Source organism: Marasmius oreades, chromosome 2 (assembly GCF_018924745.1).
Source record: "Marasmius oreades isolate 03SP1 chromosome 2, whole genome shotgun sequence".
Taxonomy (NCBI): Eukaryota; Fungi; Basidiomycota; class Agaricomycetes; order Agaricales; family Marasmiaceae; genus Marasmius; species Marasmius oreades.
The window spans coordinates 2403862-2428147 of record NC_057324.1 but is presented as its reverse complement, the minus strand read 5'-3'; the positions used below and the strand labels follow the sequence as shown (position 1 = coordinate 2428147).

At 47.6% G+C, this 24286-nt stretch overlaps 11 protein-coding genes across 17 annotated transcripts; 7 read left to right on the top strand and 4 right to left on the bottom strand.

The window, feature by feature from the left end:
* E1B28_004487 (uncharacterized protein) lies at positions 1-2794 on the top strand. 3 transcript variants are annotated; one of them, XM_043148974.1, is made up of 13 exons: positions 1-118; positions 177-257; positions 307-418; positions 473-681; positions 738-842; positions 894-1083; positions 1133-1371; positions 1420-1510; positions 1561-1635; positions 1683-1849; positions 1899-2340; positions 2392-2493; positions 2544-2794. In XM_043148974.1, exons 1-13 carry the CDS (start codon positions 17-19, stop codon positions 2648-2650), a joined length of 2022 nt encoding a protein of 673 aa, XP_043013576.1. In that variant the 5' UTR covers positions 1-16; the 3' UTR covers positions 2651-2794. The 3 variants fall into 3 exon arrangements, with proteins under 3 accessions (XP_043013576.1, XP_043013577.1, XP_043013578.1); XM_043148975.1 differs by having other exon boundaries at positions 177-418; XM_043148976.1 differs by lacking the exons at positions 1-118; positions 177-257 and having other exon boundaries at positions 305-418; positions 738-1083; positions 2544-2791.
* A 1580-nt stretch (positions 2795-4374) lies between these two features.
* E1B28_004486 (uncharacterized protein) lies at positions 4375-6249 on the bottom strand. Of its 2 annotated transcripts, none has more exons than XM_043148972.1 (7): positions 5863-6249; positions 5695-5804; positions 5554-5644; positions 5159-5499; positions 5088-5104; positions 4889-5036; positions 4375-4828 (listed from the first exon to the last, which is right to left on the bottom strand). In XM_043148972.1, exons 1-7 carry the CDS (start codon positions 6215-6217, stop codon positions 4466-4468), a joined length of 1425 nt encoding a protein of 474 aa, XP_043013574.1. In that variant the 5' UTR covers positions 6218-6249; the 3' UTR covers positions 4375-4465. The 2 variants fall into 2 exon arrangements, with proteins under 2 accessions (XP_043013574.1, XP_043013575.1); XM_043148973.1 differs by having other exon boundaries at positions 5554-5804; positions 5863-6079; positions 6144-6249.
* Positions 6250-6271: 22 nt separating this feature from the next.
* Positions 6272-8368, top strand: E1B28_004485 (uncharacterized protein). The gene is made up of 10 exons (XM_043148971.1): positions 6272-6401; positions 6451-6711; positions 6768-6803; positions 6856-7125; positions 7176-7238; positions 7289-7357; positions 7409-7465; positions 7518-7699; positions 7750-7955; positions 8012-8368. Exons 1-10 carry the CDS (start codon positions 6296-6298, stop codon positions 8310-8312), a joined length of 1551 nt encoding a protein of 516 aa, XP_043013573.1. The 5' UTR covers positions 6272-6295; the 3' UTR covers positions 8313-8368.
* On the bottom strand, positions 8369-12038 carry E1B28_004484 (uncharacterized protein). Of its 3 annotated transcripts, XM_043148969.1 has the most exons (8): positions 11894-12038; positions 11413-11834; positions 10616-11348; positions 10286-10562; positions 9391-10237; positions 8736-9337; positions 8557-8679; positions 8369-8503 (listed from the first exon to the last, which is right to left on the bottom strand). In XM_043148969.1, the coding sequence occupies exons 2-8, from the start codon at positions 11438-11440 to the stop codon at positions 8393-8395; spliced, it is 2721 nt and encodes a 906-aa protein (XP_043013571.1). In that variant the 5' UTR covers positions 11441-11834; positions 11894-12038; the 3' UTR covers positions 8369-8392. The 3 variants fall into 3 exon arrangements, with proteins under 3 accessions (XP_043013571.1, XP_043013570.1, XP_043013572.1); XM_043148968.1 differs by having other exon boundaries at positions 11413-12038; XM_043148970.1 differs by having other exon boundaries at positions 10616-12038.
* Positions 12039-12359: 321 nt separating this feature from the next.
* Positions 12360-13511, top strand: E1B28_004483 (uncharacterized protein; the record flags this gene model as incomplete). The annotated part of the gene is made up of 3 exons (XM_043148967.1): positions 12360-12683; positions 12731-13435; positions 13494-13511. The coding sequence occupies 3 exons, from the start codon at positions 12360-12362 to the stop codon at positions 13509-13511; spliced, it is 1047 nt and encodes a 348-aa protein (XP_043013569.1).
* Positions 13512-13684: 173 nt separating this feature from the next.
* Positions 13685-14647, top strand: E1B28_004482 (uncharacterized protein; the record flags this gene model as incomplete). Its single annotated transcript, XM_043148966.1, has 4 exons — positions 13685-13863; positions 13918-14119; positions 14185-14369; positions 14428-14647. The coding sequence occupies 4 exons, from the start codon at positions 13685-13687 to the stop codon at positions 14645-14647; spliced, it is 786 nt and encodes a 261-aa protein (XP_043013568.1).
* A 143-nt stretch (positions 14648-14790) lies between these two features.
* Positions 14791-18409, bottom strand: E1B28_004481 (uncharacterized protein). The gene is made up of 15 exons (XM_043148965.1): positions 18331-18409; positions 17902-18278; positions 17793-17842; positions 17609-17734; positions 17448-17556; positions 17251-17390; positions 16846-17198; positions 16249-16796; positions 16080-16196; positions 15705-16027; positions 15304-15587; positions 15087-15250; positions 15007-15036; positions 14912-14956; positions 14791-14861 (listed from the first exon to the last, which is right to left on the bottom strand). The coding sequence occupies exons 1-15, from the start codon at positions 18360-18362 to the stop codon at positions 14806-14808; spliced, it is 2754 nt and encodes a 917-aa protein (XP_043013567.1). The 5' UTR covers positions 18363-18409; the 3' UTR covers positions 14791-14805.
* Positions 18410-18482: 73 nt separating this feature from the next.
* E1B28_004480 (uncharacterized protein) lies at positions 18483-20552 on the top strand. The gene is made up of 9 exons (XM_043148964.1): positions 18483-18811; positions 18860-19098; positions 19168-19357; positions 19414-19555; positions 19610-19703; positions 19761-20032; positions 20083-20156; positions 20215-20269; positions 20320-20552. The coding sequence occupies exons 1-9, from the start codon at positions 18645-18647 to the stop codon at positions 20440-20442; spliced, it is 1356 nt and encodes a 451-aa protein (XP_043013566.1). The 5' UTR covers positions 18483-18644; the 3' UTR covers positions 20443-20552.
* A 170-nt stretch (positions 20553-20722) lies between these two features.
* On the top strand, positions 20723-21835 carry NCS1 (Neuronal calcium sensor 1). Its single transcript, XM_043148963.1, has 7 exons — positions 20723-20827; positions 20876-20900; positions 20961-21178; positions 21242-21375; positions 21434-21535; positions 21587-21657; positions 21710-21835. The coding sequence occupies exons 1-6, from the start codon at positions 20764-20766 to the stop codon at positions 21614-21616; spliced, it is 573 nt and encodes a 190-aa protein (XP_043013565.1). The 5' UTR covers positions 20723-20763; the 3' UTR covers positions 21617-21657; positions 21710-21835.
* An 82-nt stretch (positions 21836-21917) lies between these two features.
* On the bottom strand, positions 21918-23104 carry E1B28_004478 (uncharacterized protein; the record flags this gene model as incomplete). The annotated part of the gene is made up of 6 exons (XM_043148962.1): positions 22986-23104; positions 22865-22928; positions 22731-22816; positions 22386-22675; positions 22168-22329; positions 21918-22114 (listed from the first exon to the last, which is right to left on the bottom strand). Exons 1-6 carry the CDS (start codon positions 22997-22999, stop codon positions 21918-21920), a joined length of 813 nt encoding a protein of 270 aa, XP_043013564.1. The 5' UTR covers positions 23000-23104.
* Positions 23105-23173: 69 nt separating this feature from the next.
* E1B28_004477 (uncharacterized protein) lies at positions 23174-24225 on the top strand. 2 transcript variants are annotated; one of them, XM_043148961.1, is made up of 7 exons: positions 23174-23393; positions 23446-23552; positions 23600-23684; positions 23739-23781; positions 23828-23871; positions 23924-23953; positions 24015-24225. In XM_043148961.1, the coding sequence occupies exons 1-7, from the start codon at positions 23226-23228 to the stop codon at positions 24174-24176; spliced, it is 639 nt and encodes a 212-aa protein (XP_043013563.1). In that variant the 5' UTR covers positions 23174-23225; the 3' UTR covers positions 24177-24225. The 2 variants fall into 2 exon arrangements, with proteins under 2 accessions (XP_043013563.1, XP_043013562.1); XM_043148960.1 differs by having other exon boundaries at positions 23924-24225.
* The last annotated feature ends 61 nt before the right edge of the window (positions 24226-24286 follow it).

The window sequence follows — 24286 nt, the reverse complement described above, 5'->3', positions numbered from 1 at the left end:
AATCAAACGTTGAGCAATGTCTTCAGCTGAAGAATCGACGCCGGACAATGACCAGCCTCTAGACACCAATATCCTGCGCGAAATTAACAAAAAGGCACTTGTAGACGCTTTAAACACTGTCAGTTCTATTGTCAGATTCAATCCAGGCGTGTCTCGCTCACGAAACACAACAACAGGTCAATGGCGCAAAGACACTCGTTCTCGATCCCAACTTGGCTGGCCCACTTAGTTTGGTAACTGATGTAGCTCTTCTCAAGGTCGTCTTTTTCGAGGTGAAATTCTGCTGTGGTTTTGATAATTGTTTAGCATCACGGTGTGGATAAAATGTTTTGGCTTGAAGCCGGTCCTTTGTCGCTGGCTACTCCGAACGTGGTGTATCTATGTCGTCCAAAGATCAAGTATGTGAAGATGATCGCTGGTATGCACAAAAAATCCTTTTTCCAAAGCTCCAGGAAGTTCATTGACTTCGTAGATCATGTTAAGCGTCACGCGAAGGAATCCTTGAGATATAACTACACCATTCTCCTCGTTCCACGAACATCTACCCTTGTTTCGCGCCTGCTCGAAGAAGAGGGGGTATTAGGCGACGTGACGATCTCTTCATACAATCTTCAACTCATCCCTCTTACCGGTGATGTCGTGTCTATGGAGTACGAATCTGCATTCAAAGATATCTGGGTTGTCAGTATTCATTTGTTCCATCTTCCTCACGACCTTGGTTCTCATCAAAATCGTAGGACGGAGACGAAACCGTAATCTATGACTTTGCTCAGGCCCTTATCACGCTTCAAAAGATGTTTGGGACATTTCCCAGAATGCTTGGTAAAGGGGATCATGCTGCGGTACATTTTGCCTTTCCGCATAGAATAAACCATTACAACTGCCTCCTTTAGAGACTCATCAAGCTGGTGGAGACTTACCTTCCTCAGACCAGATCCATCTCTACGTCTGACACACTATCAGGGCTTTCAGACAAGATAGATTCTCTCGTCGTTCTGGATAGGCGTGTTGACATGATCACACCTCTTCTCACCCAGCTTACTTACGAGGGTCTCATTGACGAACTCATCGGTATCAGAAATTGTACGCATTAACTGATTTCATACCCTCAATTTCCTCAACCTTTCACTAGCTCACGTTGAACTTCCGGTATCCCTCATATCCCCGCCGCCGAATGCTGGGATAACCTCCAGTTCAGGACCATCTACGACGCCTACCACTTCAACATCAAACACCTTGCGCAAAGAGAGCAAGAAGAAATACCACTTATCCCCTACGGATACCTTATTTACCGACCTTCGCGATTTAAATTTCTCCTTCGTCGGGAAGAAACTCAACCAAGTCGCCCATCGTCTAGACGAAGATTACAAAGTACAATTTTCCAATGCCTAAAACTCACAAACTCATCTTCATTTTTAGGCCAGCAGACAGGCTAAGACGATACCCCAATTACGCGATGTGGTTGGAAAACTGGGCGGATTACAGAGCGAACACCAATCATTACGCATACGTGAGATTCCTTGGAAATCAACTCTTACCATTATTCAGTAAGTGTTCTAGATACCGGACTCTCCGAGTTGCTTGTACCCATGACACGCACCGAGCAGTTCAACAAGTCACTCGAAATCCAGCAAAGTACGGTCGTTTGTGCTTGACATGAATGTACGCTAAACATGAAATAGATTTACTAGCGTCCTACAACATCTCTGAGCAATTGACTGCGATCGAAGACTTGATTGCTCAAGGCGCTGAAATGGAACTTGTTGTTAGACTCGCATGTCTCGCAAGCATAACAGCGGGTGGTATAAAGGCCAAAGTTTTAGAGAATATCAAGCGGGAGATATTGCAGGTATAGTACCATTTCCGGAAACCCATATATGCTCACAAACACACGTTAGACTTATGGTTACAACTTCTTACCGCTACTGCTCTCACTGTCGGCCCCATCCCTAGCAATCTTATTACCAAATCCACCACCCACATCTCATCCGGATCTCGCAGCAGCAGCGAAATATCCGTTCAATTCATTGCGTAAATCCTTGAGACTTCTTATAGAAGATGATCCGGAATCTCTTAACGAGGTCGAAAACGACATCAGTTACGTTTACTCAGGCTGGGCACCCATTAGCATTCGTTTGGTACAATGCGTCGCTCAAAAAGGAGGTGTGCTGAGTAACCCGGCTGAGACCGGTAACCAAGCGGATGGCAAGGGAGGACGCGGTGAGAAGGTTCAGGCGCATCCTATCATAGGTTGGAAAGGGTTTGAGGATATTTTGGCGCTTATACCAGGACGAACCGTAGACGTAGATATGAACGTTGCCTCAGCTGGAGGTTTGATTTGTACGTTGGCCTTTTTGTTTACATCTCCCTCTAATCTGACGAGGCGCACAGCACGACCCGCGGGAAAGACGACCACAACTGTGGTATGCTTCCTCGGTGGATGTACCTATACTGAGATCGCCGCATTGCGATGGGTCTCGAAGCAGAATAAAGGTTATTCTTACGTGCTTTTTGGATGAACGTTGACATCGAATTCGTTTCAGGCAGAAGATTTTTGATTGTGACTACTGGAATCGTCAATGGGTTGAGTATAATAGACGGCATCTCCGGCGTGCAAAAGAGTGTTACCTCAAAGGATGCTGGCCTTTGAATATAATTTCCTGCAGGGTAGCGTAATGCGTGTGTTTTATGTTGAGTTTTGCTGATTTTAGGTTAATTTCACCATAATCATGGGGTTTCGCATGAATCCATCATAATAAATTTTAACATAACCGATGTTCATCTTCAAAAATTATGCCATTTGCCTCCGTTGGCTTGCTGCTTCGCCTTTTTACTTTCAACATGTTATAAAAACTGACCTTCTTCGAGACCACTTCAACTACCTCTGATCTACTTACTGTCATCGCCCCCGAAGTCGGCAATCTAAGGAGAAATATTTATATAATTAAGAAAATACATACCAGAACCTGTAAATACAATGCAGTTGCATAGAATACCTTTTGAGGTATATGCCTGCCAATTTTCGTGTGGGTAGGGTGTGATGCTGTTGAGATATAAATTTTTTAATGAGGGGGTGTCGAAAACGTGGCCCCACGGCGAAGTCGGAAATCGCGGGCCGGCAACGTGATTACATGTGACACGATCATACACATTGATGAATCATCCAAGAATCGTCAATATCTCATATATAAGAGTTTTGTTTGAGCACCTGGGACCTATAAATTCATTTTAAATGCTCTTGTTGCAAGCTGTATTGATAGAGGCTGTCCTTGTGGGAGGACGACCTTAATTTGGTAGTTTTTCCTCATTTAGGTACATTCAGAGTGGACTGGTGGCACCGAAATCTATTACAATTCATTGTTGGGTCCTAAGGGGAGCAAATGAAGATCATCTGAGATCTGACAGGAATGTTTCCTCCCCTCTAGAAACAATTTTTGGGTGTAAAACACAAAAATCTAGGATATTTGCAGGTATGGGCTGTGTAGACTCAAAAAAAATCATAAAAATCCAAGGATAATAGTTTCTGGTAGCCTGATAGGTATATATAACTGTGCTGAGAGCCCTGCCCATGGCATGTCCAGCTGAACCTGAAGTAGTCACTACAATCTAGGGTCAGAATGACAGGAAAAAAACTGAGTGTATTATATAAACCTGACTCCACGGACTTGTAAGATGGTTATAGGTGTAGTCCTGGGTGTCTGTGAGATGGAGAAGTATGTTGTGGTCGTAACATACCAAGAACGGCAAGAGGTTGATGAGTACTTGTGCTGCAGTGGCCGATTTCCTGATTAGGAAATATTCTCACGCTTCGGTTTTTGGTCGGAAAACTGACCCCTCATTGTGCTACTGCCACAACTCAGTGAGGAACCCATCCCCCGTCATGAAAATTGTCAGGCGTGCATATAAGACCCCGCTCCTTCTTTTTTGATAGTGTATCTGCTCAAAAACCTAGCCTAGCACTCACTATATTACACTTTTCCGACTTCCCCGTTTTTCCGACTTCAGGGTCGATGACAGTACTGTTCGATGCCTTCCGGTGTTCCAGATATCAGACGTGTCCGATGGTCAGTCACGAAAATCCTATCAGTTGTATCAACCTGACGACCGAACCGACGGTCATGAAAATATTCAGACGATGTGATGCTCGAGAATCTCCCACCTGACCTCTTCAGTACGCTGATCCCGCATCATCGAACAGAATTGAGCAGGGACACTTGGAAGATTGTTTGTTGAATGAAGACGGGTCGTCAACTGGGAGAGGGGCATGATTTCAAGGACTGCCGGTGAGGGAATGAACATCCCTTCGCGGACTCTAACGCGACTAAACGTGGACATGGTCTTATGTGTCAGACTAAGGGAGAATAGTACCTCCAATGAGATGAATACATAGTTTTATTATGTTCGATAACTGATATTCTACATCTACATTGAGTTTAGAGTCGTGTAAACAGGATGAAGAAAGTATTTATGGTGCATCTTTAATCACTGATACTGTGCCACTTCGACGGGTTTGCCAACACCGGATGCATTTTCTGAGAATGCTCCCAACAGACCTTCCCAGTGACATTTTTATGTGCCATACTAATGAGAACGTGTTGTGCAAAGTAACTATCACCGTGCCTAGTATAACCACAAAGGCCGTTAAAGCAACCCATGTGACAATCCGATTCAAGCTGTCGCGATCGTCGACACCTTGAATCGTATAAATCGCGATTGAAAGGGTAAACGTTATGATGGCCCACACTAGAAGGACAGGAGGAACACTCAATAACATGGCGTGGCCTTGCAAACCCAGTATATGACGGTTCGCGTTCCGGATGTAGGTGAACTATATGCGAACAGTTTTAAATGCTAGGGATGACTTCCATATGCCCTCTGAGGCACTTACCACGGCCGAGGGTAACATGTTTGCTTGATGTCTCCATATCGAAAACACGCTGACAATAACGCTTCCGAGGGCAAAGAACGCAGAAACGATAGCAGCAGCACGCGAGCCAGAAGTGATCTCAGGCATCGTCAATACCCCCACGGTAGCTCTATCAATTGTCTTCAGGATCGAAAATGGACAGGCGCATAGAAGCACGAACGAAAGGAGGACCGTAGACTGTAGAACATATTTAAGTGCATCATGTCCTAGGGTAGAGAAATAATGACTTACCACAAGAAGGAAATGAGAATATTCACGAACAAGGCGTTGAACATAGGCCTCCCAGCTTTCCTGTAGGCTAATGAATCGACCGTGATACTTGAAAGACGCCTTGACATGAGAAAGGTAACTCCATGGTATCCCAAAGAAAAGAAGGTTGGTTATGAGATAGAGAATCAAAGTTAAATGAGGAGCGACGCTTCTCGCATCCTGGCGCTCTTCTTGAGTAGAGCGCGGACTGATTGATGTCCGGGTGTGCAAACCATATGATTCTGCATTACGATAACTGCAAACCTCGCGAAGAAACCAGGCTAAGAACACAATCTTCCCAGGGGAATTAGCGTTGCAGGGGCCTATGCGATATGATCAGACGAAGAAAACAGCCTTTCTCGAGAGACAAAGCCAACCTTGCATATCCCTGAGGACCTTCATGAGTTCCTTGCACTCTGGTTTGGAAAAGGGAGTATTACATCGGGTCCCGGAGAGGAGGTTATCGGTCTTGACGACAGGAAGAATCAGATTTGGGCCATGACAGTACATTTACTTACATAGAACCAGTTCAGAGCGTCAGACGCATCCGGGATAGCTCGCGATGGGCAAGGAACATGAGATGGATGACTCCACAAGTAGTTCCAGTACAATCGACGACGACGATTGACTGTTCCAGGTAGGGGTGTCAGGTACCCCAAGGCCACATAGAAATGAACGCTACTTACGAGTATTAGCATCCATCACGCCTACAGCTTCGTGTGTCACATCTTCGATGGTCTGTGAGGCGACGCAGTAGGTGTGATTGATTGCTAAAAGATAGTCGATATCACCGGTGTGGTTCACTTGAAGTAGAAGTTCCATTCCGTTTGTCCATTTGTAGGAGGCGGCGATCTGAGAAGCTTGTGCCCGGATTAAGGTGTACATTCGAGGGTCACGAACATCCTGGTCAGTAGTTATTTTGAGGGAAGAGTTACAGAAGTAAACCCATCCTCTGGGGTGAACGAACAATTCCCATTCCTGCGGAACGTTTGTTTTATCTCCCTTGAGTGGATCGTCTAGAAATACAGGAGTTGGAAGCATTGTAGGACTGGTAGTGAGCAAAGTATGTTTACAATGCACTTCTCACGCGTCTGCCTCTCTACCCCTCACTTCGATACCATGAGTGGCCTGTTTGGGAATAGTGCTACTTCGGGTTCCACAGGCTCAACTGGAGGAAATATATTCGGAGCAGGGGGAAATACCGCAGGGTTGTTTGGGAATGCTGGTGCGTCACATCCTATCGATGGGCCCACAGTAAGCTCAACATGGAGTAGCAAAACCACCTCAGGCAGGAAGCCTATTTGGTTCTGGTGGCAGCGGAGGTGGCAGCCTTTTTGGCTCTACAGGCTCCACTCCTGCAGCAGGTCCTGGGCTTTTTGGTGGCTCAAACACTTCTGCACCGGCGGCGAACACGTCTACTGGAGGGTCCACTACCTCCCAGTCTTCGACTAACCCTCTGTTCAGTGGAAGTGCTTTTTCACTACCGAAACCAGACCAAGGTTCAAAGAACGAACACCAGCCAGCAACACCTAGTCGTGCGTTGAATGACAACTCGAACTATTGTCCGTCAATAACGACTTCTCCCCTTCAGTCTTCGGCCAGTCAAACAATGCTGCACCGACATCTTGTACGGTTCTATGAAATGTCAGTGTGATGATCTTCGTTCACGTAGTCCTCAGCTACCTCTGCTGCGCCTGGTTTTGGCGGCGGCCTCTTCGGTGCATCTACGAAACCAGCGGAGAAATCAACTGCCAATCCGGCTTCAGGCTCTGGAAACACGTCCTCTTCGGCTACTGCAACAACAGCACCCAGCACATTCTCAGGTGGTCTGTTTGGAAAACCTACAACCCCAACCGGCCCGGCCCCTGCATCAGCCGCTGTTACTGGGACAAGTGCGTCTGGAGGAACTCGCGATGTTACCCCAGGGTTCTCGCTCCCCGCTAGCACAGGTAGGGACCAACTTGTTCTCGTCCTAACACTGTACTGATTCGTGTTACAGCTCCAGCTGGCAGCCTCTTTGGCGCCGCTAAGCCGACAGAGAAGAAGGATGATAAGCCACCAGGTATGGAAGTACTCGTTCTCGTCACAGCATTATATCAAGTCTTGTTACAGCTACTGTTACCGCATCGGGAGGACTGTTTGGTGCATTCAAAACTGACGAGAAAAAGGATGCAGGCACAGGTAGGTCGAGGTACGATAGTATCCTCTGCTGCATGATTAAGAAGCTTCTAGGTTTCTCAGGTGGAGTGTCACTAGGAAAGCCTGAGGCAAAGGAGGCTGATAAGAGCAGTGAGTTAGTATCTCCGCTTTGAGTGGTGATGTATTTAATACATCTACCAAGGTTCAGCTGGGTCGGTAGCCCCCGTAGTCGCCGTTCCACCACCTTCCATGCTCCGAGGAAAAACGATCGAAGAAATCGTGAACAAATGGCACTCAGAACTTGAAACTCATGTACGGGAATTCAACAACTTCGCTGCCGAAGTGGCGATGTGGGATCGCGCCCTCATCGAAAACGGGAATAACGTTAGTTCACCTTGTCCTACGAGCCCGAATATTTGTTGAATTGCCGACAGCTCGCTGCGTTATATAGCCACGTACTTCAGGCGGAACGCGAACAAAATGAAGTTGACCAGTCTTTAGACCACATTGAACAGCAACAAAAGGACCTGGCAGTCACGCTAGATTCATATGAGAAGGTCACCGAGGAAGTCTTCGGTGGGGCTGGAGGGAGTCTACGAGCCCTCGATACGGGTCCAGCCGATACAGAAAGAGACAAAAAGTGACCATATACACCGTCTCGCCCCCCGAAAAGATGAACTGACTTGCTTACGATAGTTACATGCTCGCAACCGACCTCCATACTCATCTGGACGACCTTTCGAATTCTCTCACTCAAATGATCGAATCTGTGAACAGCTTATCGATACCAGCTGGCTCGGATACATGTTCTGAAAATCCGATGACTCAAATTTCACAAATTCTCAGCACTCATCTGGAGAGCTTGCAATGGATAGACGGTGCAGTGAGGGAGGTAGAAGGGAAAGTTTCAGAGGTTGAAAAGAGAATCAAAGAGTCAGGTCACGCTACTAGTTTAAACGCAACCAGTGCAAAACAGAGAGGATTCGGTCTGCGTTGAGAAATCATTTCATGTATATATATATTTATCGCATCATGAAAATTACAAAACTGTAGAGATCGGATGGTGAGAGGACTTGTTTAGAGCACGCTGTATCTTCCTGAGGCGGTAGGGTTACGCATTTCCGCTTGTAAAGCAGCAGTTGATGCCTCCACAAGGAGCCGTTTAATCTCGCGAACCGCTTGCTCCACCTAGAAAATGTAAGACTCGCGGACTGTACATATGTCAGGGCCTATACACGTACCCTAAACTCCTCGTTGGACTCGACAAGTAGATGCAACTTGGGTGGTCCTTCAAGTGGCGGTTCTTTGCCCTGTTCATAGTAAATACCCTTGTTCGTGACGGACGCACCCGTCATATCGATGAGCTATTGATACATGAGACTCAAGAGCAACGCTTCACAGAATGACGGAAATAACTCACCTGTACCATCGTCTCCTTGTTAGTGACACGCCATCTGGCTTTCTGAGGATAGTCATTGATGGGAATGATAGCATGGAAGTCATTCGAGTCGGTGTTCGCGTTGACCTTCCGATCTGGATTACTCTCAAATTGAATTTGAGACTGCAACACAAGCTTAGAAGCGCGGATCTGTGCATTTAGTTTCGCGACAACACTCATCGCTTGTTTGTAGGCGGGGGTATCCTTGCCTGCACGCGAAGCGGCTTCTTCTGCCGTTCGCACTTGCAATTGCAGTTTCTCTTCCTCTTTGGCTTGAGCCAAACGCCTAGCAGCAACGACAGCACTGCCAACGCCGAGAATACCCTTTGAGGAGTCGGGGGCAGGTCCACGCTTGATTTCCACTTTGAAGCTGCCGAATGTCATGTCATCGCCTGGCGCTGCGGTCTTGTTGACCGCAGTGGGCTCCTCGGAGACAACAGCCTTCTCCTCCTCTCCCTCTCCATAAGCTTTACGCTCTGCTTTCTCCTTCGCGTCTCGCTCCTTATCAAGTCGGTCAAGGCCCTTTCCACCAAAACCTGATCCCGCCGCTTGAGCTTTGCCTGATTTCAATTTCTCGAGGAAGCCTGGGCGGAAATGTTGAGCTCAGAACCTCCCAGATCTAAAGCACAAGACTTACCAGTTGCAAGTTCCTCAAGCTCCTTGGGGATGGGAGCACTGCTAGCCTTCACGGCTCGATATATATCAACGGAATATCGTTCTTGTTCTGGGGTTATGAACGTTACACATGTTCCCTTGTTTCCAGCACGTCCAGTTCGACCTGCCCGATGAACATAATCCTCCATATGGTTAGGTGCATCATAATTTATGACCAACTTCAGCTGCTTAACATCCAACCCTCTCGCCGCAACAGAGGTAGCAACAACAACAGGGACAACACCCGCCTTGAAGTCGGCAATGGTGGAATCACGGTCCACCTGGTCCTTGCCGCCATGAAGTGACATGCAGAGATAGCCTTTACGCATCAATTCGCGAAGTAAATTATCGGCAGCTTCTTGTCGATCTACGAATATCAACGTCCGGCATTCGGGATCTTCGTTATACATCTGGCCAAGAATCTCCAACAAACGAGTAAACTTGCTTTCCTCAGCTCGAACCTCTACAATCTGTTCAATTTCCGCAGCAACAACTGACCGCCCACCAACTGTAATCTCGAGGGGTTTGTAAAGGATCTTGCGCGCGAGTGAGTCCATCTGTTTAGGAAATGTAGCGGAAAAGAGAACGGTTTGTCGGTCCGGACGGATATTGTTGACTATCTTCATAACCTGAGGCTCGAAACCCATGTCAAACATGCGGTCGGCCTCATCGAGTACAACATAAGTGACGCGTTTGAGGTTAGTAACACGTCCAGAATTGGCAGTTAGAAGATCGATCATCCGACCAGGCGTGCAGACTATGATCTCAGCACCCTTCTTCAAATCTGCTATTTGATCTTTGATCGGCGAGCCACCATAGGCGCACACAGCCTACAGGAAAAATTAGTCCAATGCCTGGCAATGATGTATTAGACCCACCCGTAAATTCAAGACTTTCAGAAAGGACTTGCATTCCCTATGTATCTGAACTGCGAGTTCACGAGTTGGAGTCATCACAATAGCGATTGGACCCTCCATTTGTTCCAAGGGTCCTTGGTCCTTGATATGTCGAAAAAGAGGGAGAAGGAAGGCAATGGTTTTTCCGGAACCAGTTTTTGCGACGCCTATAACATCTCGACCTGACATGATAGCGGGGATAGCTTGGGCCTGGATAGACGTGGGGGCCGTGTAGTTGAGCTTTTTAATTACTTCCAAACTGGAAGGTAAATTAGGTACCCAAAACTTGCAGAGGAATACCAACTGACTCACCAGCTAGCAGGAAGACCAAAGTGACTCCACTTTGTGACAGGTCTTGGGCAGTCAACTCCTCGAATCTTGATACTGTCAAGTTCAAGTCGCAACAGATCCGCCTCTTCATCCGTCATCGCGGCAATATCGGGAGGAGGAATGTAGAATTCTTTACGGAAGGGCTCGTACTTGACTCGAGAATGGTCCACCGTAGCTAGTTCCTTCTTTTTCGCCTTTTTGGCTGCCAGAGCTAAGATATCTTCGGGATTGAGGTCGGTAGTGTCCAACTCATCTGGTGCTGTGTCCTCGACAAGCTCTTCGTCATCGGCTACTTCGTCTAGACGTTTACTCAGACGCCCGTTCTCATTAATTTTCTTCATGTCCTCCATATTGACCTTCTTCACCTCCTCTTTAACTCCACTCATGAAGGCATCCAAAGGATCAGTCTCCTCGTCATCAACCACCATAGCCTGTTCAGCTTTCTTCCTCAGTGCCTGATCCATTCTGTTCGCTTCCTCATCATCATCGTCGACCTCAAGATCCCCAACGCTGGCTTCACCTTCATTCATGCTCATGTCTATTGCAGGCATATCCTCCAACTTCTCCAATTTACGTTTGGTTTCAACCGAGTCATCCATCGATGCTGTCATTGCTTTTGTGAATTCTGGTTTGAGAGGTAGTCCCTTTAGCCCTAAGCCGCCGAGGGCTGCACGGTTAAGTTGTCCAGTAGGTTTCGCAGGTAGTTCGGCCAATACTATGGGCGATCAAGTGATGTGAAATCCAGTATTTCCGAAAGGAAAGAGCACGACACTACTTACCTGGAGCTGACTTGCCGGCTAAAGCCATTGCTTTGGCTTTTGCCTCACCAAGGGCTTTTTTTGCCTCTCGGCCCTTTTTCCATGCTTCGAACTTTGCACGTTTTGCCTTTATTGCTTCATCTTCAGGGGGAGGTGTAGGTGTGGCCACGGCTTCAGGCGTTGGGGTAGCCTGAGGAGAAGGTGGTATTGCAGGTTGACGCTCCCTTGAACGAGACCTGCGGTCCCTGGAACGGGAGCGGCGTCGGTCATCCCGCCGTTCGTCACGTCTATCGATTCTATAGTCCCTCCTTCTTTCATCCTTAAGTCTATCGTCCCGGTAACGGTCTCTGTCTCTATCCCTGTCTCTATCACGTCTGTCCCGGTCACGGCCCCAATCCCTGTCCCTGTCCCTATCGTCGTCGTGTCGTGACCTAATACTGAGCCTTGGAGCACGCCTAATGGGCGACGGAGACCGAGATGAACGATGAGAAGAGTGTCTTACCCTTTTGTTTGCAACGTCGGGGGAATACGATCTGTCTCTTCGTTTCATTGCCCAATAACGAAAATGGAAGAAGGAGAGGAAGGTATGTTTGTACTTGATTATCGACGCCTTGCACATGTGATAGGAGGGGCATACGTACAGTATGCCCTGGGCGGCCCGATCCGCGATGTAGAAAAATATTGCCGACTGCCCGATCCTTATGGAGACGGAAAGCACGGAAATGGACCCATACTCCGATATAGACAGGGATGGCCTGGTCTGCATGTAGACAGAAACGGGGTGAGCTGCTTGACAACCGTAAGCCGGGGACACGGGACATAGGCTTAATAATAATAATAATAATAGGACAGAAACGGGCGAGTAACCACCAAAATGGCCCAGGGAGGTTGCCGGATCGGACCTCTAATTATAACCGCATGTGACTCGGCCGGCCCAGTATGACTCTCATTTCACCGATACTGTCACCATGCCTAACATACTGGATGCTTCTGCTTTGTTATCCCTTATTCCTTCACTCCTACCAGAGTCGGACAAAAAGCTTCAAACACCTCAGGATGGCCTTGCAGCGCTCTCTCATTCCATCTTGTCCGCTTTAGCTTTTCGTCTTGTTGCTGTCGACGAGTCTTCCCCAACATCTCACAACTTTAGTAACACCCTTCCTACCGGATGGAATAAGAATGGCCCTGGGAACTACACTTTCCGATATAAACACGATCAGAGCAGCCTTGATTTCCTCCTCAAAATATCCAGTATGGGTTCTCGTCTACTTTTCAATGCTATCGCCACAGAAGTAGGTCTTTTTTCTGGTTAATATCTTCCTACTCAATGTCTTGTAAGAGTGAAAAAGTTGCCTCTCTAGATATATCCACGAACAACTTCATATCGCCAGCTTCCTTCCCTTACGACCTCGGCGAGGCGGTCACACAACCTCTTGTTCATTGCTTCATATCCTCTGCTCGAGTTACCGACTTTGTCTCTGAATACAAGTTAAAGGTGATTCAGAAGCTTGTTCCAGGACTGCGGAAAGATGGCTATACAGAGGAACCCACGGCTACTGAGCAACCCTCTCACTCAGCTACTCGGCTGCAGCAGAGTAATGATAACATAAATCGTGACGCTCGGCCTCAAGTGCCCCAGTTCCCCCGGTACGATCCGTATGAAGAGTTTCCGCGCCGCGGTCCCTCCCATCTGCCCCCGCAAAATCCACTCCAGATAGGACGGCGGGACTTGGATCCTCTGCCTGGCGGTAGTTTCCATCCACCGCCTCTTTTCCCTCCTGATAACGACGACGGTATGTTTGTCGGCCCAAATCATCCCATTTTCGGTGGTAGGAGTCAGCAGCCTGGTGCCCGTGGTCCCTGGGGTGGAGATGGTTTTCTACCTCCTATGGGCGCACCTCCTGGTGCTAGATTCGATCCTGTCGGACCGACTCTTGGTCCCTTTCCCGGAAACCTAGGTCCCTCAGGGCGTGGAAGAGGCGGTGTCCCCGGGGGTGGGAACATGCGCAGCCCAGACAACGACGAATTCATGCCTCCAGGCTTCGTAAGTAACGACGAACCATCTACGTCGCTGCTACTTACTGACTCACAATTTATCACAGGGTGGTATGTACATGTAATGTTGAGTCTACAAGCTATCTGTATCATAAGACAAACGCCTGGAGGAATGTATACTATTTGTGTAACTGACAATAGCTTGCTACTACATCGGACAGGGTTCCCAAAAAGGCAATCCTTTCTGAGAGAATATAAGTAAAACGTTGTGGGTTTACAACCCTTTTACCTACACACCATGATGTCTTCCCCCCCTACTTCCCCAAGACTATCCAGTAATGCAGCAATGCGTCGAAAGAATACTGTTCCTCCAGGATTTCGTGCCCCCCTTCGAGAGAAACCCAAGCCTATTTCAGAAATGTCTGTTCGAGAACTACAAGACCGCTATGCGAAGAACTCCAAGACGCTATCATCACCGTGCGTTCAACTCTTAGTCTTTCAAACACATCCCCTCTTATATTCTCGTAACAGTGGTGCATCGACATCAACCTATGCACAGAGGATCGCGGCTGAGCAGGTCGCGATTGTAAGTCAACTCGAAATACATGGAATGGATGTTATCAATACCGGTATGATGAATACGAGGATAGGCGATAATATACCAGTACCTCACGCACCCGAATCCCCCATGAGCAGGGCAATTGATGCAAAGCGACGAGCGTTGGCGAGATTCGTACGGACACCATTCCCTCTTTCACCGGCTAACATATTCATCCCACGCTTTTCCCCCCCCCTCAGGGCGATACCCACGGAGCTGTCGGGTCGCTGAACGTGCAAGAGGCAATCGATATTGAACAGCGAGCTCATGCTCAGGATCGTGAACGACAGCAGAAACTCATTGAGAAACGAAGACGTCAAGGACTACCTGTCAAGGGAGAAGTACTCACCAGAGCAGAAGTTGAAGCTCGGCTTTGGGCATTTATGTACTTACGTCCGACGTCTATTCTCTTTACTCAAGGCCGACTGACGTCGCTTTATCAGGAACCACAAACCTACAGAATCCGATCTGGAAGAAGAAGAAGACGACGACGACGACGACGATGATGACCCTGCGACGTGGTTTGATGATGACCAGGATGATGGTCGGAAAGGTCAAGACATTGTCGAACCAGACGAGGAGGATCTATCAGAAATTATACGGATCGACCACAACAAACTCTGCTATAGTACCTTCTATGAGCCTCGTTACGACGGCGATTGAAATTAGGCTGCATTGAAACGGTTATATGTACCACAGGGATTATCTAGATATATGAAATCAACAAGCATCGATCCAGGGTCCACAGGTAGTTGGTTCCAATAGCCATGACTACATGTGATAGATGGGTATTGCGCCTCGACTGCACGGACAGGATAATATTACCGAGCGTGGACAGGGCAACTTTTACCTCTTTGGAGCCAGGACGAGAGACAGACTGGAGGCGTTATTCAGCATTGAGAAATATATAAAGTGTTGGACACAAACCATTGTGAAAACTACAGAGGCAACTCAGGCGTGCGACAGTCGAACCTATAATCACTTTAGACTGCAAACTTTCAACGGAGTGCGAATATTCTCACCTCCGACAAACTCTTCTAGACAGATAACGCCTAAAGACAGGTCTGATTAACATTCTTCTGAGACATAACAAAAAACGAACATTCAACCCCGATGAGAGCACTGTTTGCAGGTAGGCGGTAGACCAGATATTTCGCCGTCTGAGATTCGGGGGGGTTGAAACCGCCTTCCAAACACGCTTTGACGTGTGCCTCCTGTTCTGTTACACCCCCAAGTTGTTCGAGACTCGAATTGCATACCGGACATCTGTCATCGAGCAAGATTAGCCATTGACGAACCGTGATGAACATCAAACCTACTCCGAAAGATCGCTAAGTTGTGAAGTAGACTGTCCACGGTTAAGAGGCACATTTAGTCGTTCCTGGTCAACAAAAATTCTTTCCATCGAAGGGATCCGCATCCCTTGAAGGGGACTAGGAATAGTTCCGTTGACTTCCGCAAAGCACTTTTGACATACACGCTGGCTACTTGAGGTGGGAGCGTCGTCTGTGTGTCCAGGCTCATGCACGATGTCTGAAGGATCCAAAAGGGCTCTGAAAGACGAGCAGCGGTCGCAGAATATCTTGCCACATCGACGGCAATGCTATTGGTGGAAATTGGCGTTCGTCAACGCGAACTTGAAATCGATGAGAAGAATTTACATACATGCTTCAAACTAAATTAGTAATGCCATTCTCTGAAATCAGTCAAATGAACGTACTCTGCGATTGATGAAATTGAAACGCCGTTGACACTCCCGACATTTAGGAACGTCCTCGTCACGTTCCCATTGATGTATCTGGTAAGGACTGGGTTGAGTCCATCGAGTAACTTTCTGAGGAGCTTCATGTGTTGGCACACGGAAATCAGGAGCTTGGGACAACTGCGGCGTCAGATCGGTTGGCTGACGGGACGTGCTTGGGCGGTTAAAATAATCCGTAGAATTTGACGATCGAGAAGACGATCTGATTATGCTCGCTTGTGAAGATCCAGGGTAATAGAACTCTTCATCCTCATCCTCGTCATCATCTTCTATGTGATCATCTAAGCAATACATGAGTAGAGCCCATGCAAACAGAAGGATAGCAGGTCGTACCATCTCCCGAGACAAGGAGCCCTTGCGCGCCGGCAGCACGTCTCCTCCGCTCGAGCTCCCGACCGTAAGCATTCAATAGCACTTCTGCTTGGGTTTTCCTCTCCGTATCATCATCACCTGCGACAGCAAATGTCAAGACATTGGAGCTGGATGGACGAGAATGATTTACTCAGAATGCCTTGCCTTAACTCGGTTGTCGCACGTTCCAATTTCGCAATAGCCCGTCGCGCTTCGATAGGCGTTGTCGCTACATTGTCCCAATCGGATTGGGTTCCCACCAGATACCGTGCTCGGCTAACATAATCATGGGCAGCAGACAGGAAATTCGACGACATAGCACCGAGCTCCTGCCCCTCTTCATTCTCCGCCAGATTTGGTCGTCCTTCCGTGTATGGAACAAATTTACCCTCATCGTTAATGAGATACATGCCTCCATCAGGAAGAAGGAACGGTAATGGGGGAATATCAAGCCTACGGCGCATGACTCGGACCCAACGACGCCGACGAACCCAACTTGTCGGTTGCGACTGGGAAGACCTCCTGGAAGAGGGACTTCCTAATCCGGGGGACAACGTAACTCCTCCCGATATCACTCGTTCGAGAGGAGGTGGCATTTCTGCCGTCCAGATGTCATCTTGATCTCCAAACCGATGTGAATATTGCCAACCCCCCTCAGCATCTACGTTAGGGTGAGTAACATCCAGAGTCCAGTCAGATCTGTGCGAGGGCCTCAGTCTTACATACAGATGTAGTCAATTTGGCTTACAACCAAAAATGGCTACGCTCCCGCCCTTCAAGATGAGTTGAGCCAGGAATGGGTAATATCCATGGGCTTTCCCTCAAGGGAAGTTGAACATCACTCCTCCACGCGGGAACCAGCTTATCTCCAGACCCACCATCGGCGTTTGGTAACCGAAATTCAAATGGAGACCGACGTCCCTGTTTGCCCAAACCTGATGCAGAAAATTTTGGTCGACCACCGGACACAGCAAGAGTCTTGATCCGAGTATCGAGTCGCTGATTTTCGTAAAGGACAATAGGGACCGTTGTATGGACAGAAAGTGGATTATATGGGACTGTTGAGTTGCGCCATCGTTCGGCCTCGGCTTTTTGCAAGATCTTAAAGATGCAAGTCAATTGAAGCCAAGAACATAAGGTTGAGACAATATACCTCGCAGATCCAAACCTCAAAGACCCCAGCTGCCGCATCGTACGCTGTCTCTCCCCAATTGTTGCGTATTAAAGGATCAGCAGACTGCTTGTTCAAAAGATATCGAACGACGGGAAGGTGTCCTTTCGATGCGGCGTTCACTTTGGAACGAGTTGTGAGCAAAATGAATTAAAAAAGAGAATAAGAATATCACTCACTGAGGGGTGTCCACCCACCTTTGCTACGCATATCGACACCACGGACCCCGTTCGTCTCACTTGCAGCTCCTCCTTTCTCACAAAGCCACCTCACAATATCAAGATACCCCTGTCGTGGGTATTGATAAATGACCGCTAAAGACCCGGGAGCGGGGACATACCTTTGAACATGCATTATGTAGGGCAGTCCATCCATCAGCATCCTTGGCGTGGACTTCGGCTTTATCAAGCAAGAGGTATTCGATGATAGGAAGATATCCGTTAAGAGCAGCTTTGTGTACTGCAGTCTGAGGCGCAAGCGATGAGTGCAAACGGAGCCTGATCTGAACATCGATATATACATACCTCGCCCTCTTTGTCTTCTAGATCTGGCATGGCTCCACATTCCTCTACGACTGTTTATGGACTTGTTAACAGAAAAGAACTGGTAGCAAAAGTAAATGACGACACTCACGCCACTTAATGATATCCAGATAGCCCTTGTTAGCAGCAGCATGCAAAGCAGTATGGCCCGTTCGCGTGGACGCGTCATTGGCAAGGCTAAAGGCTTCCACATCTCCGGTGTCGAGAGCATTCCGAAAGAGTCTTTTGAGCAATGGAAGGTCTCCGGAGGAAGCAGCAGCGTATAATGCTTCTAACTGGGCTGGAGAGGGGCGAGGTTGTGAGGGTTGTTGAACAGCTGTATGAGTTTGTTCTTCAGGATTCTCTTCATTCGTTTTTTGAGCACCAGGATAGACGAAGTCTTCATCGGATTCATTGTCGGTTTGGGGAGATTGTGCACTAGGATAAGAAAAATGTTCCGGAGAAGAGCGGGCACTAGAAAGACCTGACCTGGGAGAATGAGCTGAATGAGTATCAACAAAAGAAATAAAGGAAGAACTACTCTGTGATTGTTCCAAGGTCGTGGCTACTCATCCCGGATGTTGATCAGTACGAGTGCGTCTGGCTGAGCTCAAATTTTGGAGAACAGCCACCAGCCACATGACCGCGAGTAAAAGCATTGTACTTATCGTCCGTACCGCCCGTACGTCCACACCGCGCCCAGCATCTCCCGATCCCGCTTTCGCCGTCATGATATGGTTGAGGTATATCGTGGCATACAGCCCTACGTTGAGCATCCGAATTAATCATCCAACCACGGAACGCCAGGACCTAGGATTTGGAAATCTTATATAAGGCTGTGTTACTAATATTAATATGCACCGATCCTTCTTTTCTCTCCCCACATTCTACAGACCCTCTCGTAGAATTCTTCCAAGGATGTCCTCGTCTGTCGCTAATAAAGATCGTTCCAAGATCATTGCACCCGCCTCACGACTGGCAGAAGGTCGAGCATTGACGCCGGACGTTTGGTCGATTTACAAGTCAGTGATCGAAAACTCTGCAGTAAACCTGCGCTGACGCGTTACTAGCGTCGCAAACCTTCCTGCCGATTGTATCAACCTCGGACAAGGATACATGAACTTCCCACCCCCAAAATGGGTGACGGAGGCAGCTGAACAAGCATTGAATAATGTCATGGCCAACCATTACTCTCACCCGAAAGGACGCCTTCGTCTTCGCGAAGCTATCAAAACCTACTACGGTCCCCAACTTCAAAGAGATTTGAATGCAGAAACAGAAATACTGGTTACTAGTGGCGCTAATGAAGGTACGTTTCGCGGTCGGCCGTGAAGGTGGAGGAAGGTTTTTTCATCAAAAGGTCCTTTTATTTTTTTAGGCCAGTATTCGGTTTGGACCGCTTTCTTGGAACACAACGATGAAGTGATCTTGTTTGAACCCTTCTTTGATCAATACCTACCTTCCGTCGTATTCAATGGCGGCAAACCCGTTTACGTCCCTCTCCATCCACCCAAAGGGTCCGGAAAGAGCACGAGTAACGATTGGACCATCGATAATGATGAATTGCGGTATGATGGCCCTCGCACCCTCTCCTACCAGATAAAAGCTGAACGGGCGCTTTCAGACGTGCTGTTACACCTCGAACCAAGATGATTGTCGTCAATACACCTCATAACCCAGTGGGTAAAGTTTTCACGAGGAAAGAGCTGGAGGCTATCGCTGCAGTCGCAGAGCAGTTCAATTTGATCGTCATGTCGGATGAAGTGGTGCGTTTTTTTTGTCTTGTCTGCCGGTCCAGTCCACTGATGTCATCCTCGTAGTATGATCAACTGGTATTCGATGGCAAAGAGCACGTCAGGATTGCAACTCTTCCGGGTATGTGGGACCGTACGGTGACTGTGGGGTCTGCAGGGAGTGAGTAGCGCTCTAGGATTCAAATACGAGCCTGATTGACGCTCTGCCGTTTTTTAGAAGCTTTTGCTGCTACCGGATGGCGTGTGGGTTGGCTCATCGGACCTCAGTCCCTCATTCAACCTACTCTTGCTGCAAGCACTCGTATCGTGTTCTGTTCAAACTCACCTCTCCAGGAAGCTGTTGCCGCGGGTCTTGAACAAGTAGTGCAAAGGAACTTCTTTCAAATCCAACGAGACGAATATGCGGAGAGGCGCCAGATTCTTATCGATTGCTTTGATCAGCTTGGTTTACCGTACACAAATCCAGAAGGTGGTTACTTTATTCTCTTGGTGAGTCGAGTACTCCACATTTGTCAAACTCCTGAGCTAATTCAAAGTAGGATGTGTCTCGTGTGCAAATTCCAGATGACTACCCTTTCCCCGAAAGTCTGCAGGGACGGGGCTTTGATTTCAAGTATGATTCAAACATCTGATTGCAGACCCCCGAATTTGACCTATTTCTGGCCTTGTAGGGCTGGCTGGTTCCTTGCGCTGGAGGTCGGAGTGTCCTCCATTCCTGTCAGCGAGGTACATTCAATGCCCTCCTTTACAGACCATTGCTGATCGGCTCCGCCTAGTTCTACTGCCCCGAGCATTCAAAGATTGGAGAGAACTTCCTGCGATTCGCTTTCTGCAAAGATGCTGACACGCTCAGAAGGGCTGCTGAGAGATTGCAAAATGTGAAGCGGTATATCAAGTAGATAAAATAGAATGTAGATCAATGTAGAGGCTTACAGACACTATCTATCTATCTATCTGTACCTGAGACAAACACCAGTGACCACCTCCGAACTGTACCGCCATCCTGAAGACCTTCAATTTATTGTCAATGTTATAGTATCATTGGTAGCAACCAGACCCATTTACCGCATTACATACCTACTTTATTACGACTTTTGACCGTGCATTACGCATTACCGGTTGTCCCCGCTCATTTCGGTGGAGTATTCGTCGTTCGACAGTAGTTGTCTCACGTGGCCCACAGTGCTCTGCACTTTCCTTCATCACTGCTAATCTTCATTATGGGCAAATCTCAGTCAAAACTGTCACCGGAGCAACTTGCTGATCTTCAGAAGAATACTTACTGTAGGTGTCCTTCTGTTTCGCTTAATGATTATCATCGACATCATTTAGTCGACAAGAAAGAACTTCAGCAATGGTGCGTCATCGTGACACCCGCAATTTACTTCTACCTTCAATTCATGCCCCCGAATTCCAGGTATAAAGGTTTCAGGAAGGATTGTCCATCAGGCCAGCTTGACAAGGCAGAATTTGGTCGGATATACAAACAGTTCTTCCCATTCGGTGATCCTACCGAGTTCGCGGACTACGTCTTCAACGTCTTCGATGAGAACAAGAACGGAACCATAGATTTCAAGGAGTTCATCTGTGCACTCAGCGTCACAAGTCGAGGTAGATTGGACGAGAAACTGAAATGTACGTTTTCCGATCGTTGGTCCCTTGTAATAGCGCTCGTCCATCTTACATCATTAACGATAGGGGCTTTCCAACTCTACGATATAGACAAAGATGGAACCATCACTTACGACGAAATGCTTCAAATCGTCCAGGCAATATACAAGATGACTGGCGAGATGGTTAAGCTACCTAACGACGAGGATACTCCAGAAAAGGCACGCCCGTCTTTTCGAACCGTCGTATCCCATTTTGGCACTAAAGCTGTTAAATCAGCGCGTGGACAAGATTTTCAAGAACATGGATCGTGACAAGGATGCAAAGCTCACATTTGAGGAATTTGTAGAAGGAAGTAAGCAAGATCCAACCATAGTACAGGTTCGTCTTAGCCACTTCTGTCTTGGTGTAGTTACTCAGATCGGTTCGCAGGCTCTCTCTCTATATGACGGATTGGTGTAATTGTTTCTGCGCCTCGAAGCTGTACTTTTTTCATTTGAATTGTATGTTTGTGCCCTAGTTCATTCAGGTTCATTACTTAAATATACTTTGTAGTTTGACTCTACTATCCTCGCTGGGTCCTCATGGTGGTGGCGTTCGGTAACTATGACGAGCACAAGGTTTGGCGGACACGCTTTCGAATATAGGACTACGTAGTGTACATATGATTGAACATCCACTCGCAATGTATCATATATTGTATAATCGGGATGGGTGCTTTATTAGATGGATTCACCAAGAATAGATTCTTTATTCCATTCGCCTATATTTTGGGCAACTTGCCATATTTTCGAAGTAAACGTTCCTCCACATCATCTCCAACCCATGTATAAAGGCCCTCGGCAAACGCAAGATTATCCTTCTCAGCCTTGAAGAGTTTATTGAAGTCCTGTGGTTGTCCAGGTGTGACTCCCGCCCCCGCAAAAGGAGAAGCCATCATAGCTTGCGAAGAGTCGGCGGCTAGAGTGGCAGTTGAGCTGTTAATAGACAAGGGCAAAAAGAAATGTGTGCACCATTATCATTCCCGAGAATGAGGCGATATAATCCATTCAACCCAAAGAAGTTGAGGAAATACCAAGACAGTGAAGACACCCATCTCACATCCATGTCCGGCGTCTCAATACCCCGTTGTAGCATAGACTTGAAGCCGAGCGTAAGCGGAAAGGGAAGCTTGACTATAAAGTAGGCCGTCAAGATGTGTCTTGTTGAGCAAAAAGTCGGTGAGACATACTCAAAACAAAGCCTTGGAAGAAGAAATTGATCCAGCCCATGATAAGCATCTGGGGAACCATCATCACCATCTGGGTCTTCATTCCAGCCATCATACCATCCATTGCAGCAGGGTCGGACATTGGATTTGGAGGTGCTTGCGGGGTGTCATCCTTGGGTGGACCGTCCTTGAGGTAAGCGCCAGAATCAAATGCTTCCATTAGATAGCCAGATATAGATTTGTATAAAGGTGGAGGGACGGGAGAACTGGCGGCTGTTGCACGCAAAATCTGAGAACGAGTGAGGGCGCGACTATAGGACAAACTGAAGTTCAATCATTGAGTACTGACATAGAATGATCACTTACTGTTCGCGAATAGCCACTCGCGACAGTTTTTTGGGGGCAGACTGCAGTAAAAGAACCACGTAGTGTCGAAGTATGCCCACTAATATCTACCAAAGGAGTTGAGCTTGCTCCAAATCCACAGTAATAGACAGTACCATGACAAGGGTAATGGGAAAGAGAACCCAATCCCGGATTTGTGGGTCAAGATACAGAGAGACTCTGTTGAGCTGGATGAGTACGTCCACCTCAGTAAGAAGTGAGAATGGAAGTGCTCACGCAGGGGCCGACATCGCTGCTTTAAATTCTGCGCTACACAAAGTAAAGCGTTCCAAAAAGCGTCGTGTTGGCCGTTGCCCGATGAATTGAGCTCGCGTATCGAGAGGAAGGATGCTCGAGTGGTGAAAGACTGACGCGTTTGAGCCGTTGACTTTGGAAGTTAATTCTCACGCATGTAAAGCAGTCCAGGCTTTCAAATTTCAAACCTCGAATTTCTGAGTTCGAAGGTACTCAAATGTCATGCTGAAGCGGATATTAGAGCGTTTCAGCCGCTTGCGACCAACAACTGACCGGCCAAAGAAAACTCGGCAGTCGAGAGTCTGGCGTTATGTATATTGGGGACCCACGGTTGTTGTTCTAGGACAGTATTTCTACAACTTGAAAACGGTTTCGGGGCGAAGTATGCAGGTGCGTGGCTTCCTCTCATCGCCGAAGAACGGACGTTTATCTCAGTCTTTAGCCCACGCTCAATCCTGATTCATCGCTCCGCAAAGATATTGCATTATTCGACCGATTTGCCATCCATACTCTTCAACGGTTTCAAAGAGAAGATATCGTTACTCTGAAGTACGCTTTCCTCCGGCTGCGCTGCACTGATTCCGACTCGCGAGCAGATCACCAGAAAACCCTGAACGAACGTTAGTGAAGAGAATCATAGCTTTACCAGGAGACCTAGTCAAGACGTTACCACCTTATAAGGTAAAATCTATGAATTCTTCCAGTCACGTGGGCTCTCCAGGTAACATTCGTCAGGAAGCTGAAGTTGTAGTTCCTACGGGACATGTTTGGATAGAGGGTGGGTAATGCTGTACAAACTACGTTCCAATCTTTTTATTCTTTAGGAGACGAGCCTTTCCGTAGTGACGACAGTAACCGTTTTGGTCCGGTGAGTAAGTCCCAAGGTACTTGACAAGTCATTGACGGTACGATCTTTCAAGGTTTCTGCCTCGTTAATAGATTCGCGTATGGTGTGTGTCATTTGGCCCTTGAGTCGATTTGGCCTTCCTCAGCAATCTACCACACTTCAAGCCGTTTCACCCGGCGACCACCCATCGCAACGAGCTGCTAGGGCAGAATTTGAGAGGTATCGGTGGAGGCAATCGAGAGTGGTGCGGAGCACTGACTTTTGAGTCAAAATTCTTGGTATCTGCGCTTGCGCTACGGTTGCGCTCTCTTGTACCTATTCCTTGAAAGATATTTAAGATATCTTTCCGAATAATATTTCCATGTCGAAGAGTCAGCTTGTGGGATCAGACGGTGAATGTGATTCTCACGTGCTGGAAAGGTAATCGACTCACTGA

Coding starts and splice junctions, on each gene's coding strand:
- E1B28_004486 (XM_043148972.1), bottom strand. CDS start 6,217: ATGCTTCCAACTCCTGTATTTCTAGACGATCCACTCAAGGGAGATAAA. Junction 5,500..5,553: donor GGTCCTCAGGGATATGCAAG/GTTGGCTTTGTC, acceptor CATATCGCATAG/GCCCCTGCAACGCTAATTCC. Junction 4,829..4,888: donor ACATGTTACCCTCGGCCGTG/GTAAGTGCCTCA, acceptor GTTCGCATATAG/TTCACCTACATCCGGAACGC.
- E1B28_004487 (XM_043148974.1), top strand. CDS start 17: ATGTCTTCAGCTGAAGAATCGACGCCGGACAATGACCAGCCTCTAGAC. Junction 119..176: donor TTGTAGACGCTTTAAACACT/GTCAGTTCTATT, acceptor ACACAACAACAG/GTCAATGGCGCAAAGACACT. Junction 843..893: donor GTAAAGGGGATCATGCTGCG/GTACATTTTGCC, acceptor TGCCTCCTTTAG/AGACTCATCAAGCTGGTGGA.
- E1B28_004480 (XM_043148964.1), top strand. CDS start 18,645: ATGCACCGATCCTTCTTTTCTCTCCCCACATTCTACAGACCCTCTCGT. Junction 18,812..18,859: donor GACGTTTGGTCGATTTACAA/GTCAGTGATCGA, acceptor ACGCGTTACTAG/CGTCGCAAACCTTCCTGCCG. Junction 20,270..20,319: donor CCTCCATTCCTGTCAGCGAG/GTACATTCAATG, acceptor GGCTCCGCCTAG/TTCTACTGCCCCGAGCATTC.
- NCS1 (XM_043148963.1), top strand. CDS start 20,764: ATGGGCAAATCTCAGTCAAAACTGTCACCGGAGCAACTTGCTGATCTT. Junction 20,901..20,960: donor AAGAAAGAACTTCAGCAATG/GTGCGTCATCGT, acceptor CCCGAATTCCAG/GTATAAAGGTTTCAGGAAGG. Junction 21,179..21,241: donor ATTGGACGAGAAACTGAAAT/GTACGTTTTCCG, acceptor CATTAACGATAG/GGGCTTTCCAACTCTACGAT.
- E1B28_004484 (XM_043148968.1), bottom strand. CDS start 12,010: ATGTGCAAGGCGTCGATAATCAAGTACAAACATACCTTCCTCTCCTTC. Junction 10,238..10,285: donor TGAAAGTCTTGAATTTACGG/GTGGGTCTAATA, acceptor TTTTTCCTGTAG/GCTGTGTGCGCCTATGGTGG. Junction 9,338..9,390: donor GCTTGAGGAACTTGCAACTG/GTAAGTCTTGTG, acceptor ATTTCCGCCCAG/GCTTCCTCGAGAAATTGAAA.
- E1B28_004485 (XM_043148971.1), top strand. CDS start 6,296: ATGAGTGGCCTGTTTGGGAATAGTGCTACTTCGGGTTCCACAGGCTCA. Junction 6,402..6,450: donor AGGGTTGTTTGGGAATGCTG/GTGCGTCACATC, acceptor AACATGGAGTAG/CAAAACCACCTCAGGCAGGA. Junction 7,358..7,408: donor GAAAAAGGATGCAGGCACAG/GTAGGTCGAGGT, acceptor AGAAGCTTCTAG/GTTTCTCAGGTGGAGTGTCA.
- E1B28_004481 (XM_043148965.1), bottom strand. CDS start 18,362: ATGAGTAGCCACGACCTTGGAACAATCACAGA. Junction 17,843..17,901: donor TCTGGATATCATTAAGTGGC/GTGAGTGTCGTC, acceptor GTCCATAAACAG/TCGTAGAGGAATGTGGAGCC. Junction 17,557..17,608: donor TACATAATGCATGTTCAAAG/GTATGTCCCCGC, acceptor TACCCACGACAG/GGGTATCTTGATATTGTGAG.
- E1B28_004477 (XM_043148961.1), top strand. CDS start 23,226: ATGCTGAAGCGGATATTAGAGCGTTTCAGCCGCTTGCGACCAACAACT. Junction 23,394..23,445: donor TTTCGGGGCGAAGTATGCAG/GTGCGTGGCTTC, acceptor CTCAGTCTTTAG/CCCACGCTCAATCCTGATTC. Junction 23,954..24,014: donor CGTTAATAGATTCGCGTATG/GTGTGTGTCATT, acceptor CCACACTTCAAG/CCGTTTCACCCGGCGACCAC.